The sequence below is a fragment of the Prionailurus bengalensis genome, chromosome B1 (assembly GCF_016509475.1).
Source record: "Prionailurus bengalensis isolate Pbe53 chromosome B1, Fcat_Pben_1.1_paternal_pri, whole genome shotgun sequence".
Lineage (NCBI taxonomy): Eukaryota > Metazoa > Chordata > Mammalia > Carnivora > Felidae > Prionailurus > Prionailurus bengalensis.
Window position 1 is genome coordinate 111,610,524 of NC_057344.1, and position 16,143 is coordinate 111,626,666.

General features: G+C 42.1%; 1 protein-coding gene across 2 annotated transcripts in view; it reads right to left on the reverse strand.

Annotated features, from left to right (window-relative positions):
- ALPK1 (alpha kinase 1) overlaps nt 1–16,143 on the reverse strand; it is a 131,488-nt gene that overhangs the window by 30,189 nt on the left and 85,156 nt on the right. For both annotated transcript variants that reach the window (XM_043570292.1, XM_043570295.1), the window contains one exon: nt 2,056–2,254. In XM_043570292.1, coding sequence (XP_043426227.1) covers nt 2,056–2,254 — 199 coding nt within the window. The remainder of the gene's footprint in view (nt 1–2,055; nt 2,255–16,143) is intronic.

Genomic DNA, 16,143 nt, shown 5'->3' on the forward strand with positions numbered 1-16,143 from the left:
GGATAGGTTCCTTATTAAAGTTGCATGAAAAGAAAAAGATTCCATGGAGCCACTAGATAGCAGTGATTCTGTTACTGATAGTGAAAGTCATCCTACACAGTAACCCTCCTCTAGTCTCCCTCACATCAGCCATGAGGTTTTCAAAGTAAGTACAGGTTAATTTGTTTTTCTTTATATTTTGTATTTTCTTTATTATTTTGTATTCTATTCCAGTATTGTAATCATTTTTATATGAATATGTTTGGGTTGGGGAACGAATCATCTGAGTTTCCATTATTTCTTATGGGGAAGTTCGCTTGGATATACAAGTGCTTTGGATTACAAGCATATTTCCAGAACAAATTATGCTCACAAACCAAGGTTTTACTGTCTTCACTTAACCAAGGCTGTGTTTGTGTTCTTGTGGCTCTTTTGGTAGCTTCTTTGAGGAAAAGACAACCCAACTGTTGGGGAGTAAGATCTAGGATTTTATCTAAGGTGTACGATATGTGAACAGAGGAGCATACTTCTCATGACGATATCTAGGCTTAGTTGTTATCATAGTTGGAAGCCTGAGAGAAACAACAAAATGAACCAGCGAAAAGTTCGGTTTGGCTGTGTAAAGCAAAGCTATCAACAGGCCTGCTTACCACTTGACCTCAATTTCTATGTCCCACCATAGCAATTCCGTATACCAGAAACGAGGTCACATTAACTCTTCCAAGTTCCAACTGAGAAGAACCAATATGGAAGTCTGCCTGTGCACGCCCAGCCTTCATCATTCTGTCCTCCCCACAGAGTGCTACACACACACATCATCTCCATCTGATGCCATCAGAAGGAACATTAGTTGCTAGGTTTTCCTCATCCCCCAAACATTATAAACTCAAAACACTGTAAAATGTCCAAGATCAGGGATTTTGGAGGGAAGGAAGTTTTCCTAAGTTCCACTCCGTCCCTGCAGTTACTCTAGAAGAGTAACCAACATGGACACAATTTACGCACGGCTGCAAGAACTTGAAAGTGAATGAACTTGGGCTTTTGAAAAGTTAACCTCCACAAGCCCATTTCTCTCGTGTCCTTTTATCTCTGTGCCTCTCTGCATCCAACAATTGTCCCATTTAGTATAGTCAGTACAGTTCCTTTTCAAAGGAAGTGAAGTAAAGATATTTTAACTCCTTGCAGGCCAGGCTTATTAAAAACAGCAACAATAGCTAAAATCAGTTTTAAAAGGGAGTGAAGTAAAGATATTTTAACTCCTTGCAGGCCAGGCTTATTAAAAACAGCAACAATAGCTAAAATCAATTTAAAAAACTGAGCCAGTCCGGGAAGGGCAATTTGCTTTCTACTTCTGTCCTTTATTCTTTCACTCTTAGAAGTGAGAATAGCAGGCTACACATTTCTAAACCTCATGGTTATCAGTAACTTAAATAATTCAAAAATGCTATAGAAGTAAACTTCACTGTAATGCATAGCAGGTCTCTTTCCCCTCCAATCCCCCTCTACATTACATCCTAAGTTAGAATGTCAGCCTCATTTTTCATTTCATTCAAAGTGACAGAAGGAAAAAAAAAAGATACTTTAAGGCCTAATCAGGTACTGTACCGGTGTTCCCAGGGATGGAAAAAACCCTCAAATTACTTCAGTGGGTTTGTCAGCTCTATTGTTAGCATAGTCAAGTGGCCCTGCAGAAAGGAGACAGGAGAACTAAGAGAAAATAGTAGAATTTTAATCTGCTTTTTAAAGGCTCTTGGTCAGAAGTATAGCAATTCAGATACCCCTGTTTGAAAGCAGCAGGACAGATTTGTTAGAAGACAAAAGCTCCAATTAGTATTTTCCACACCCTTTCACAATTTTCTCTACCGCTTTTGGCTCTGAAACCCTTTATGCCAGGGCCTTTGTGCTGGCAAGAGGCGGGTGGAAGGGCATCGCGGGCCGGGGGCGGGGAGAGCCCGCAGCTTGAAAAGATGGCCCGCGGGCCCGGGTGCCCGCCGCACTCCCCCGCGGAAGTCAAGTAGCCCCGGAGGGAAGGCGAGCCCGCGGCTGGACGCCCCGGGCCGGCGGGAGGAGGCCTACCTGCGTTGACCGAGAGTCGGGCTTGGCGAATGACCACCTGCGGGGCAATTGGCGTTCCCGGCTGCAACTTGTGGAGCCTTTTGGCGACCTGCAGGAGCTTGCCCGACACGTCGAGCCCGTACAGGAACCGGTCGCTTAAGAACACAATGGCAGCAGCCGTGGCGCAGTCGCGGGCGAGGATGGAGGCTTTCAAGGACGCCTGGAGGGACATCCACGGGACGTCATGAACCAGACAGAAGCCGCGCCCGGCGCAAAAAGAAGGCAGCCGTGACACCAAGCTTAATCTCTAGGTGTTTTTGTTGAAACAAGAGAAAGAAAACCTAGAACTAGGGGGAGAAACATACTTTCTTGGGCGGCCGAACTAAAAGAAAAAAAATAAATTTTTTGGAAATGGAATAATGGAAAAAAGGAAAAATCCAATTCAACTGGGACAGAAAATATTTCTTTCATTTCCCCCACTACGGTTCTAAAATTATACAAGTGCTAAATGCATATTTCCTGTTATTAGAAAATTCAAACACAAGGTAAAAATGAAAAGTGCCCCTTAGTTAGTCGACTCTTTGCATTAGTTTTTACCCTCCTTGCCCCCAAGCTCATTCTCATTCTTCCTCATAATGGTGTCAGAGCGATCCTTCTAGAAACTTCTACCCTTTTATGTGTGTTTAGGCATTAATTGATTCCTTGTCTTGCCTTGCTTTCTCCCCCCCCCCCCCCCCCTTTTCTCTCTCATAAATGAGATTACACTACACATACTGTTATGCTAGCTGGTTCTTTCAGTCATGGTAACATCTAGAAGAGGGTTCCACATCAATTCACCACACTCTGCTTCATTTAATGCCTACGTTGTAATTAAGAGGAAATACAAAATTTTAGGTAACATTTTAAACATTTGATTTATATGTAGTTAACGAATACAACAAGAAAAAGAAGAAAACAGGCAGGAAATGAAAGTGTAACATAAAGAATGAGATAAATGAGGCAGAATTGTGGGAAACATCATCTTTTGGTCTTGTGAGGTGTTACATTAAAGACACTCAAAGCCTTGTAGCTACTAGCATAAATGAGTTTCCCACCCAGCAGTACTTTCTCCGTTTACTAAACTAAATCAAGCTGTGTTTTCTGAGCATGTGAACTCACATATAAAGCGCTGAAAGCCTTGCTTATTTTCCTAGCACAATGTTACTACACGAAGCACTGCTACATAATCCGAAGTACCAACATTTCTTGGATAAAAACTAGGTACTGGGCACAGTGCGAAGTGCATGCCATGTACTAATTCACTCACTCTTTACAACAATCCTAACAGGCAGGAAACCTGAGACTCACAGGGGTTAAGTAACATGCCCAAGGTCGCATGACCTCTGACTAAGAGGGAGGATTTGAACACAGGAAGTCCAGGTCCAAATCCCACATGCTCAAGTCCCATGTTGCACCGACTTTATTTTAAGAAAACAGGAGTTGGACATCAATTATCTGATACTTGCAGTGATGCCATAAATACCAAATGTGTAATCAATGTTGTTAGAGTTGCTGGTCTGAAGCATGATTTACTTTAACAAATTTAAATTTTTTTTAATTTTTTTTTCAACATTTATTTATTTTTGGGACAGAGAGAGACAGAGCATGAACAGGGGAGGGGCAGAGAGAGAGGGAGACACAGAATCGGAAACAGGCTCCAGGCTCTGAGCCATCAGCCCAGAGCCTGACGCGGGGCTCGAACTCACGGACCACGAGATCGTGACCTGGCTGAAGTCGGACGCTTAACCGACTGCGCCACCTAGGCGCCCCTTTTTTTTTTTTTAATTTTTTTTTTCAACATTTATTTATTTTTGGGACAGAGAGAGACAGAGCATGAACGGGGGAGGGGCAGAGAGAGAGGGAGACACAGAATCGGAAACAACAAATTTAAATTTTAAAAAAATGTTTATTTATTCTTAAGGGAGAGAGAGACAGAGTGTAAGTGGGGGAGGGGCAGAGAGGGAGGGAGACACAGAATCCAAAGCAGGCTCCAGGCTCTGAGCTGTCAGCACAGAGCCTGACGCGGGCTTGAACTCACCAGCCATGGGATCATGACCTGAGCTGATACCGACTGAGCCACCCAGGCACCCCTACTTTAACAAATTTAAGGTAAGAGAGGATACATTCAAACTGGGAGAGAATAATCTCTGCTTTTCAAAATCTGCTTGGAACAGTACTTTCAGAGTTGTAATTCGATACTTGTGTATCTGTGAGTAACACTGTTCTAAACTTTTATATCTGGCCCATTCCAGAATTCTATCTATGGTGCTTACTCACGTGATTTGGCTTTCGGCATATATGTTTTGGTGTGCTTATCTATAGCATCTAGAAAATAACATTTGTATTTATAGGTATTCATCCATCAGGTAAAGCCTAACAATAACCAGTACAATAAGCCCTCTATTTTCATACTGATGCTCTCAACTCATTAAAGCTTTTAAGCTATCGCTGTGTTTATGAAGTCTGGAAAGTGATAATTTGCATTTATATTTATCCTTTTGTTAAAATTGATCACTGCTCTCATTGTGGTATTGATGCCATATTTTAGGGGGAGACGATGTCTTCTTTTGATGTTTTTTTTCCACGTGAAGGGAGCTTACTTACTGTAGCACACCTGGCCTCTTTCTTTACCCACTCTGCCCCAGGGGAGGTGGAATGACTAATCTGGTAAATTTGGGAAGAAGAAACTGGGCATGTCTGGCTTACCTCCCCCCCCCCCCCCTCTCTCTCTCTCTCTTTTGTTTCCTTGGGAACAGGTGTCTAAGGGAAACAAGATTCTCTGCTCTTTCATATCATAAGTCTAATCTAGAAAGCCACCCTTTATGTGGTGTTCTGCTTGCCTCAGTAATTTCTGTGATTGAATGATGATGTCTACATAATTTAGGGGTTCAGCTAGCAGACCCCTTGTACTCTAATATGAAGCTATATCTTTGTTTCTTTTTTTTTAAGTTTATTTGTTTATTTTGAGAGAGACAGCCCGAGTCGGGGAGGGGCAGAGAGATGGGGTGGGGGGGGTGAGAGAGAAAGAGTAAGAGAGAGAGAGAGAGAGAGAGAGAGAGAGAGAGAATCCCAAGCAGGCTCTGTGCTGGCAGCACATGGGGCTCAAACTCACAAAACCATGAGATCGTGACCTGAGCCGAAACCAAGAGTCAGAGGCTTAACTGACTGAGCCACCCAGGTGCCCCTGAGGCTATGTCTTTCAATTTAGTCTTTATCAGAATTAAAAGTAATGTTTAACCTGATTCTGCCTACCTTTTTTTTTTTTTTTCCTCTCAGCTTGCTCAGAATCCAGGAGGGAAGGAATCCTGGATCCTCTCAAAGATCCCAACATTAATTATTGCCTGATATATCATAACCCTTTCTGAGGAAAACTGCTTTGCCCAGGGTCCCTGCCTTTGAAATAGCTATGCATTTTGCTACTTGCCCTTGACTCCATTTCCCCACCCACGCACCAGCTCAAAGTTAACCCAAGAGTACCCAGCCCCACGACTCTGTGGCCTGGCTTGAAAAAATGAACTTTCAAATCTGAACTAAGAAATATAGAAGGGTAGAAAGAAGCAGAAAATAGAATATAGCTAAGTCATATTTATGGGCAATGGCAGAGTGAAGATTGAAGAATGATGGCTCTGAATCCAAATTTACCTTTTCATGAGGGCCATTTTTAGAGTTACAGGCCTCCTTTATTGTTCCATTATGTTTTCATAATAATGTACACCCCATTTTGTGAATATGTTTGAGCGAACCTCTGTTCTTTCCAACCAAAAACAACAACAAAAAAAAACCCGAACTAAAACTGCAATGCTCAAAACTTCTATTGAGAATTGTCAAGTAAATCATCAATCTGAAAAACACAAATCTTGAAGCAAGAACAAGTCAGCCATTTGACATGCAGAAACCGTAAATCAAATGGAAAGGAAAATTTATGGTGTTATGTATGCCTTACTCTGTTCAGTAAGGCCTGTCCCTGATCAAGAGTCCTTCCTATGCGAGGTGTACGTGACACAGTCTGTGAGTTTGCAACCTCAGCTGTTCCCTGCACAACTGGCAGCCTGTTCCACTTCCAGGCTTCCTTACAGGTCTGCTTGGAAAGTGCAGCACTCTTCCTGCAACCCTGCTCATGACTATGTATCCTGCAGGGTACTCAGCAAGCCACAGTGGGTTCCCTCTCTTCGAGGTTGCACTTCGGTGTATGCTCAATGTTTAGTTCTGTTCTCCCTTCTCGTAGGTGCCCCACTTCAGCGTTGGGGTGATTGCTTACCTACATGGGATGCAATGTTTAGTGACAGGCTATTTTCCAAGGGTGATTCTCAATCCTTACCTCTCTGATAAAAATGGTTTCCATCATTGTAGCACCATCCAGTTTATGAAAAACATTCACGTGCAGTAGCCCAGTTACACTTAGAGTAACTATAAAATCTAAGTAAGGTAAGGAAACTGAAGTTGAGAGGTTAAGTGACTTTCCAAATTTATAAAGTCAGAGGGTCAGGGTCAGGCAAGAACCCAAATCTGCATCTTTAAAAATATTTTTTTTTATTGTGGTAAACAATATGTAACATGAAATTTACCATCTTCATCATTTTTAAGTGTACAGTTCATTAGTGTTAATACACATTGTTGTGGAATAGATCTCCAGAACTTTTCCATCTGGTGAATATGAAAGTCTATACTGATTAAACAACTCCTCTTCCCTGTCACAACCCAGTCCCTATAACCACCATTTTACTTTTTTTTTTTTTTAAGTTTATTCACTTTTGAGAGAGAGAGGCAGGCAGAGGAGGGGCAGAGAAAGGGGGACAGATGATCTGAATCAAGGTCCATGCTGACAGCAGGGAGCCTGATGCGGGGCTCAAACTCACGAACCTGTAAGATCATGACCTGAACCAAAGTCAGAAGTTCAACTGACTGAGCCACCCAGGTTCCCCTTACTTTCTATATCTATGAATTTGATTATTCTAGGTACTTCAAATAATTGGAATCATACAGTATTTGTCCTTTTGTGGCTGGCTGGCTTCATTTAGCATAATGTCCTCAAGGTTCCTCCATGTTATAGTATGTGACAAGATTTCCTTCCTTTTAAGGCAGAATTTTTCCACTGTATATATGTACCAGACCTTGTTTATCCATTCATCTGTTGATGGACATTTGGGTTGCTTCAAACTGTTGGCTATTGTGAACAGTGCTGCTAATGACATGGGCATACAAATATCTCTTCAAAACCATGCTTTCAATTATTGTGGCTACATATCCAGGAGTGGGATTTATGGGTCATATGGTAACTCTATTTTTAATTTTTTGAGAAAGCTCCAGGCTGGGTTTCCTTAGAGATTCCACCATCTTACAATCCCACCAACAGTGAACAGAGTTCCAATTTCTCCATATCCTTGGCCAACACTTGAGGAACTCAAATGTCTAAAAGGTCAGTTTTTCTTCTGCTTTTTCCTTATAGTCTGATCAAGGTGATTTTGCCCAGTGCTTGATCTGGGCATAGGATACTGGGTCTTTGGAGCTAGGGCTACACTCATCACTCACTGAACCCAAACAGTAGCTCTAAGGAAACCATATCCTTTATTATGATGAGAAAATTCTAAGGGGGGGGGGAGGGACAAAAAACCCCCACAACAATTGAAAAGAGTGTTTTTGTTATGTATTTAAAAAAAGAAAGAAAAGAAACTTTATGGGAGATGGCCTTCACTGTCACTGTTCTGAAATTCTCTAAAGTTGGTGCCATGAGAGCAAATGATGATTTGGTGATTAGCTAAAAATTATTCCAGCTGGACATTCTTCACACTGAGCTGCAAAGACACTTTGCAATTCCAGTAGTAACTTCTGTGAGGTGGTCTTCCTGTGTTGGAAAGATGGAGTTTCTAGGAGTCTGGGTCGGTCAAGGTGGCCAGAGTTCACAGAGAAAGGGGCACAAAGCAAGAAGTCCAGAGATCTGAAAAGGTCCTTCAAGTTTTCAGGAGACCTCATTCATGGAAAGGCACCACACCAAGCTGGAGAAAGAACTACCTAAAAGGACTAGAGGAAACAGTCCCCAGGCTTCATGTAGGTCTTATATTTCCACCAATCAGAAATGAAAACCTTGTTGTCCACAGGGCATGGAGTATTCAGAAGGGCATCACTTCAATAGTGAGTTAAAATTAGAGTAAAGTGGCTCTTGGTCTACTCTGAAAGTTTAGAAGCAAGCTTGAAAAAGAGCAATTTCCTAACTTGACTGAGTCCCAAAACAAACCTCAAAAATATTTACAGGCGGGACGCCTGGGTGGCTCAGCGGGTCAAGTGTCCGACTCTTGATTTTGGCTCAGGTCATGATCTCAGGGTTCCTGAGTTTGAGCCCCACATCAGGCTCTGCACTGACCACATGGAGCCTGCTTAGAATTCTCTCTCCCCCCCTCTCTCTGTCCCTCCCCTGATTGTGTGTGTGCTCTCTCTCTCTCTCTTTCCCTCCCTGTCAAAGCAAATAAATAAAACTTAAAAAATTAAGAAAAAAAGTGTTTATGGACTTGCAAAATACCCACCATCCAATGTGGTAAAATTTACAATGTCTGGCATCCAGCCAAAAATTGCCAGGCATGAAAAAAAAGCCCAAACTGCAAAGAAAAATAAATCAATAGAAACCGACCTCAAAATGACAGTTATTATAACTGTATTTCGTAAGTTTCAGAAGGTAGAGTAAAAATTAGGTAGAGTTAAAAATATACAAGGGAGATGTGAAAGTTGATCCAAATCAAATTTCTAGAGATTAAAAAATATATAATGTCTGAAATGAAACCACAGATACCTGAATTTGTTTCTTAGCTGGCATTTATTTGTCAATGGCAAATTACTTAACCTCTCGGAGTCTCAAAGACTTCATCTGTGAAATGTGGATAATGTTTATTTTCAGTGCTGTATCAGGATTAGAGGAAATGTGAGTCAAATGCTCAGCACAGGGCCTGGCACATGGTGGGTGCTTAATAAATGACAGGGAATACTGTGTGTGTGTGGGGGGGGGGGGGATAGGAAAAAGAAGTCAGTTCATGCACTCCTTTTCTCCTTATGGCAAAATAACAAGAAAAGACAGGCTCTGAAAATAACCGTCAGCAGAACTTTCAATAGAGTGAAAAGGAAATAATCGATCATGTGTATAACATCTATAAGGCTCATCTCAGAATACGACTAAGCCTCTAATTTCTTTTAATCTCTTTCTTCTCCTCGCCAACTCTAAGGAGGGATGTTGCTAGAAACTGAGAAAAAGAAAAGGAAAATGAGCAGGCTTTATGGTAGTTGGTGAAGGAAAGCGGGTTCCTGAAAGGGAGCCTTCGCAGCACGTGCGAGTTGCTTTTGGCTGTCGCCAATGGAGGAATCCCTCCCCAAGCACCTGTAAACTGATGCTGCAAACACCCCATTCTGCATCCCGCATGAACACGCCATATATTTGAGCAGAGAACATTGCCTAATCTATTTTTCCCCCTTCTACTCTTAATAGATTGGAGCACAAAAGCCTGAGAGAGGGTGACCTGCCAGACAAAGGCCCTTTGAGTTCCTTGGAAAAGTAGACTTGGAGGAGGATGGAAGGAATCCAAGTGGCCCTATTATTTCCACTTGCACTAATTAGACATTTTTCTGTCAGCTATTGAGCACTGCTGAGAGGCCAAACTCACTGAATTCATTTCTAAAGTGTTTACAGAAGTTTGCATCTGTTTGTGTCTCTTCAGGAGGAAAATAAGCACTTCAATAGCATTGTGGAAAATCTAAACGAAGCATCCTATTCTGGAGGACCTGGCATCCCCACAGCTGCATAATTTAACTCCGTTTGGGGCTGAGCTTCTCGCATCTCTCTCCAAAACCTAACGATGCAAAATGCAGAGAAGTCAACTCAGGAGAATCTTTTCTTCCTTGCCATTGTCTTTTCTCTCCCTCTTTTGAAACTTCGGCATGCTGTGCACTACATACAGATTTAGGTGGGTATCATTCTTGTCGCATTTCTACCAGCCCTCTGAGAAATTAATACCCACTTTCATTTGCTGCCAAGTGAAGGGATAGTAAATTCCTCAGCGGCAAGGCCGAATACATCACCATCCTGGGAATCTCCCCCAAATGTACGCCCCGGGAGCACTCTGACTTCAGGAGGAGGGTAATGAAAGGAGGCCAGAGTGTGTGGCAAGGAAGGACACTAAAAGAGAAAGTTTCCCTACATGGTAAAATGTGCCTGGGTTATGCACAATTAGATTAACATGAAAGAGAGTCCCTCCCCCACCCCCACTCCCCAAAACAGAAAGAAAAAGAAAACAACACAAAAACCCTAACCCACTGCCTACATGGGCAGTGCCTTTGAAATGCATATTGGTCTACATGGAATTTGATTCAGGGTTCTTTTGTTTGGGTTTGTAGGCCTATGACTGACCTGCCATCACAGAGCACTCAAAAATATGATCTTTTTAGACAATCTCACAGTAGCAGAATTTCAGTTGTTGGAATCAACATAGGATAACTCAAGGAAAAAAAAAAAAGGAACAGGAATTCTATTCCTTTATCTTTCTTCAGAGCCTGACTTAAGGGCTGTCAGATTGTTCAAATAGCCACCAACTTGTGTTTTTCTTGTTGAGTGATCATGTTTAAATAAAAATATGTGGATGTAGATAAGAGAGTGCTGGATTTCTAGAGACAGGCTTACAAATGAGTGTGTGCGTGTGTGCGTGCATGTGTGCAACAGCCCCACAGTTGTTTTTTCACATCTGTTTTCAGAATGGAAAATATGGGGTTCTAATTGAGTTTATGGCACAAAGGGAACTTCACGGCTAGAAAGCTGAGTCAGGTGGTAAAGGAATTAAACTCCACAATGAGATTTCAATACACAGATGATTGAAAAAATGCTAAAGAGCTTTTTCTAAGGGCTTTTGCTGAACAGCAGCAAGGAAAAGTGTGTGCCGTTTTCATGGTTCCTTGCATTAGTGCTAGCCCCTCCCGATGCTGAGCATCAAGTTTGGGTCCCAGCTATGGGTTCAAAGCCATGATGCGTTTGCAGCAATGACAATGGCAGCTGTTCTCTAGGGGGGCTGGGTGAGGGGACTCAGAACTGAAGCCATCTGGCATTGCAATTGGCAGGAATAGTGGAAAGGGAAATTATTGCTGCATAGCAAATTGGGAGATTGGAAAAAGGCAGGGGAAAGTGGGGGAAGATGTCCTGAGGTGAGGAATTAGCAGAATAAACAAATGAAAAATGATGGTGCCTGCATAGTTATACATCAATAAGGAAAGCAGAGTAAGAGTAGAACCTGTCCAATTGGACTACTCAAGGTCAACGGAGGACCAAGCATGTCATGCTCTAAATTTGTCCACCCGCTGAAATGTGAGGAAAAGAACCGAACTTTCCTAAGGTTTATGCCCAAGGCTGGTTAACATTTCACTGATCTTCTTTCATTTTACCAGTAGAACATGCAAGTCCTTTTTGCAAAATAGTTGCATATCTTTTTCTCTATATACCTAAAGACAGCATTTGCAATCATCTCTCCCTGCTTTTCATCCTCTCTCCCTCATATCTACCATAGATGGAGTTGGCTGTCTTTTAGAAGAAAAAGAAAGCAGTTTCAAAACAGATGACCACTTGCCCAGGATCCTAGTGAATCTCATGGTCCCTGAGAACCAGGGACCTGCATGCCTCAGTCTCTTCCAGGTTATGATGGCCACTATCACTCCAGTCACCACTGGTCATTTCAAAATCCACATCGATGATTCATTTAGCACACTGATCTCTCTTGCCACAGCCTCTTTATCTCCAGTGATCTTGCTCTACACCAAGCCTTAGTCCCTATGACTATGATACTCATGACTCCCATGGTCAGTCATAGCCTAGAACTTAAAATTTTGATAACAGCCCAGTTGGAATCTCAACTTAACCATCTGATTCTCTGATCTTTATCTACTATTCTAACTGCCTTTCTCAGTAGCTCAACTCCAACAATTCTGCAACCCTTCAGGGACATCCCCACAATCCATTGACCCCTACTATTGATGTGTAACCAATCCCCTCATGTTCTCACTTGACTCTTTAAATTCCTGTGGTGCATTGGGGCACCTGGGTGGCTCAATCATTTAAGCCACCAACTTTGGCTCAGGTCATGATCTCACAGTTTGCGAGTTCAAGCCCTGCATCGGGCTCTGTGGTGACAGCTCAAAACCTGGAGCCTGCTTCAGATTTTGTGTCTCCCTCTTTCTCTGCCCTCCCCTGTTTGCACTCTCTCTCTCTCTCTCTCTCTCTCTCAAATAAATAATAAACATTAAAAAAATTTAAATTCCCACAGTGCATCCAAGTAATGACTTAAAAAAACCCATTCTTGATGCCTTTGTCACTTTCTGCTTCTGTCACATAAATCTGGCAATTCCAACTATATTTATTGTTAAGGAAAAATGTTGGCCTCACATTAAAATCACTTAAGGGAGGGGCTCCTGAGTGGCTCAGTCGGTTGAGCCTTCGACTTCGGCTCAGGTCATGATCTGGGGATTTGTGAGTTCGGTCCCCACGTCAGGCTTACTGCTGTTAGTGTGGAGCCCCCTCTCTCTCTGCCCCTCTCCTCTTGCACTCTCTCTCAAAAACAAAATCTCTTAGGGGAACTTTAAAAAGTTCAGATGTCTATATGGCACCCAGACCAGTTAAATTGAACTCTCTGGGAATTGTATGCAGGCATTGATTTCTTTTAATATCCCCAGGTGACTCAATGTGCAGGCAGAGCTGCGAATCCCTGGGGTAGCCTGACTGTTAGCCACTTTCCTCATCCCTCAATTCCTTCTCTTGCTAAAGGTGGAATGAGTTATCTGATGGGAGGGGGCATACCTGGCTCAGACCTTTCCTCTCCCCTCTCTTCAAAACTTCCTCCCTGTTCGGGGTGCCTGGATGGCTCAGTCGGTTGAATGGTTGAGTGTCTGACTTCAGCTCAGGTCATGAACTCGTGGTTCGTGAGTTCAAGCCCCACATCAGGCTCTGTGCACAGAGCCTGGAGCCTCGTTCAGATTCAATGTCACCCTCTCTCTCTCTGTTCCTCCCCTACTTGTACTCTCTCTCTCTCTCAAAAATAAATAAAGATTAAAACAAAATTTAAAAAAAAGGGGGGGGAGGGCGCCTGGGTGGCTCAGTCGGTTGGGCGTCTAACTTCAGCTCAGGTCATGATCCCACAGCTTGTGAGTTCGAGCCCCGTGTTGGGCTCTGTGCTGACAGCTCAGAGCCTGGAGCCTGCTTCAGATTCTATGCCTCCCTCTCTCTGTGTCCCTCCCCTCTCTGTCTCTCTGCCTTTGTCAAAAATAAAGATTAAAAAAAAAATTTAAAAAAAATCTTCTCCCTGTTCTACAATAAGGGAAGGAACTTGCCAGCAACAAAATGAGTTTGGGGTAGAGAATTTACCAACTCACTTGTCTGAATACCTAAAGCTACATTCTCCTATCCATTTTAGAATAATGAAGGCTGCTCTTTTGTATCTATCTTTCAGTTGGCTCTGAACACAGGAGGTGACAATGAGTGTTACTTATTGCTACTTACAATCCCCAAATTATATCTACTTTTCTGCCTAACCTGAGCTTCTACCCAAGTAATTGCATGTGGCTGGAGAAAAACACACAACCATGACACTTTGAATTTATGACCTTAACATGAAGTTGGCCCTCAGCACAGCCTGACAGTCCAGCTACACTCACACCTTCTGCTCTCTTCTCAAGGTGCCATGCTTTCTGTGGACAACCTGGCTTCTTCTTTCACTGAGAAAACAGTCAATGAGAAGAGACCTTTCTTATTGTCTTACCCGGATTTATGAACCCTCTTGCAGTGGAACCCATGTTTCTGCCTACTGTCCCTTTGCCAGGGTTAAGGCCAACCTCCCATTTATATACTCAGTTCTATCCCTCCCTCTTTGCTCTAGGACACGATTCCTGTAAACACCCTTTTTCTCTTCCACATCATTAATTTCCTCGTCTCTACCGGATCATTCTCATCAGCATACAGACATAGTGTCTTCCATCTTAAAAAATTTTCCCTTAATCATATGTCTTTGTACATCTTTGTCTTAGTTCAGGCTGCTATAACATAAAATGCCATAAACTGGGTGGTATAAACCTTGTTATAAACATCAGACATTTATTTCTCACAATTCTGGGGAAGTCAAAGAGCAAGGCGCCAGCAGATTCAGTGTCTGGTAAGACCCTATTTCCTAGTTCACAGACGCCATGTTTTTCCTGTGTCTCCCTGGGGCCTCTTTCATAAGGGCATGAATCCCATTCATAAGGGCTCTGCCTTCATGGCTCAGTCACCTCTCATAGGCCTCACCTCATAAAAACTTCACCTCAAGGGTTAGGAATTCAACATATGAATTTGGGGTAGGTGAGGGGATACAAGTACTCAGTCCACGGCAATCTCTCCCCAGCTCCTATGCCATGGTCTCTGTCCCTGTTTACAGTCAATCTCAAGAGTTGTCTAAACTCACTGTCTTTACTTCCTCATTTCTCATTCTTTCTTAAAGCTATATCTTTCATCCCCAACACTCCACTGAACCCATCCTTTTCAAGGTTGCCAACAGCCTCCAAATCCAACGACCATTTATTAATATTCATTCAAACTCCTAGAAGCATTTGGTTGAGTCAATTAATCCCTCCTTTTTATTCAAGTGACTTCGGCATTTCGTTCTCCTGGCTTTCATTCTACTTCAATTTCTTCTTTTCTTCACTCTACTTTGCTGGAGTATCCTTCTCCAGCCTCTGAATGTTGAATGCCCTAAAAGTTCTAAAGCTGCTTCTCTTCTCTAGCTGGACTCACTTAGACTCTCCCATAGCCTCAAATATCATTTCTGTTGGTGAATCCCAAATTTGAATACCATCCTTGGTCTCTTTCCTGAAATGCAGCCTTGTATATGAGATTGCCTACATAACAGCCAACTTGTCAATTAGGTATATCAAACTTAACATATTTATTTTCTTTTTTAATTTTTTAATGTTTGTTTATTTATTTATTTTGAGAGAGAGAGAGAGAGAGAACAGGGGAGGAGTAGAGAGAGAGAGGGAGAGAGAGAATCCCAAGCAGGCTCCACACTCAGCACAGAGCCCAACATGGGGCTCTATTCTACAACCTTAATATCATGACCTGAGCCGAAATCAAGAGCCAGACACTTAACCAACTAGGCAACCCATGCATCCCTATTTTATTTCTTAAGTAGGCCCCACACCTAATGTGGGGCTCAAACTCATGACCCTCAGATCAACAGTTGCATGTTCTACCAACTGAGCCAGCTAGGTTCCCCTCAAACTTAACATATTTAAAACAGAGCTCTTTATTTTCTATACTTGTTTGCTTCTCTCTTGGTGTCTCTATCTCAGTAAAACAAATCATCCATTCATTTGTTTAGGACAAAATTTTAGAGCTTTGACTCCAAGTTTGTGACTCTTCTTCTCTTTTCCAATATATCAGCAAATCCTATTGGCTCTACCTTTATGTACAAATGTCTACAATATTTATTATTGATACCAATGCCATGGTTACATGTAATGACAAAGAAATGTCAGAGAATCCTGAGAAATTAGAATTCTTATTCCTTCTTTTTTAACTATGAAAATATCTCTAAAATCATAGCAAAACTATTTTCTTGTAGAGTGTTTAACCTGGAAATAAATGAAATGAAAAGAAAAATCAAAAGTCTATATTAGTTGATGTGACACTTGACTGTGGACAGAACTCAACTGATTTGGGGCCCATGAGCTTAATCTCAAAAATGAAGGGGAACTCATTATTGCAATACACTCCATTTATAGGGGAAAATTTTGCATGTGAAACTTTATAATGTAGCAAATGATTCTTGGCATATGATTTACTGAGAATTTATTCATTCACCCAACAAAATATTTAAGATATAAGATGTATCTTATAGGCATTGGATATACAATACTAACAAAGACAGACATGGTGTTATCTGATCTTCAAACATTTTGGAGATGAAATTTCCCAGCTCAATGTATTGGGTGGTTTTTAGAAAATACAGAAGAGATGAATGTCAGAGTTAAAAACAAAAATTTGGGGCACCTGGGTGGCTCAGTCGGTTAAGCGTCCGACTTCAG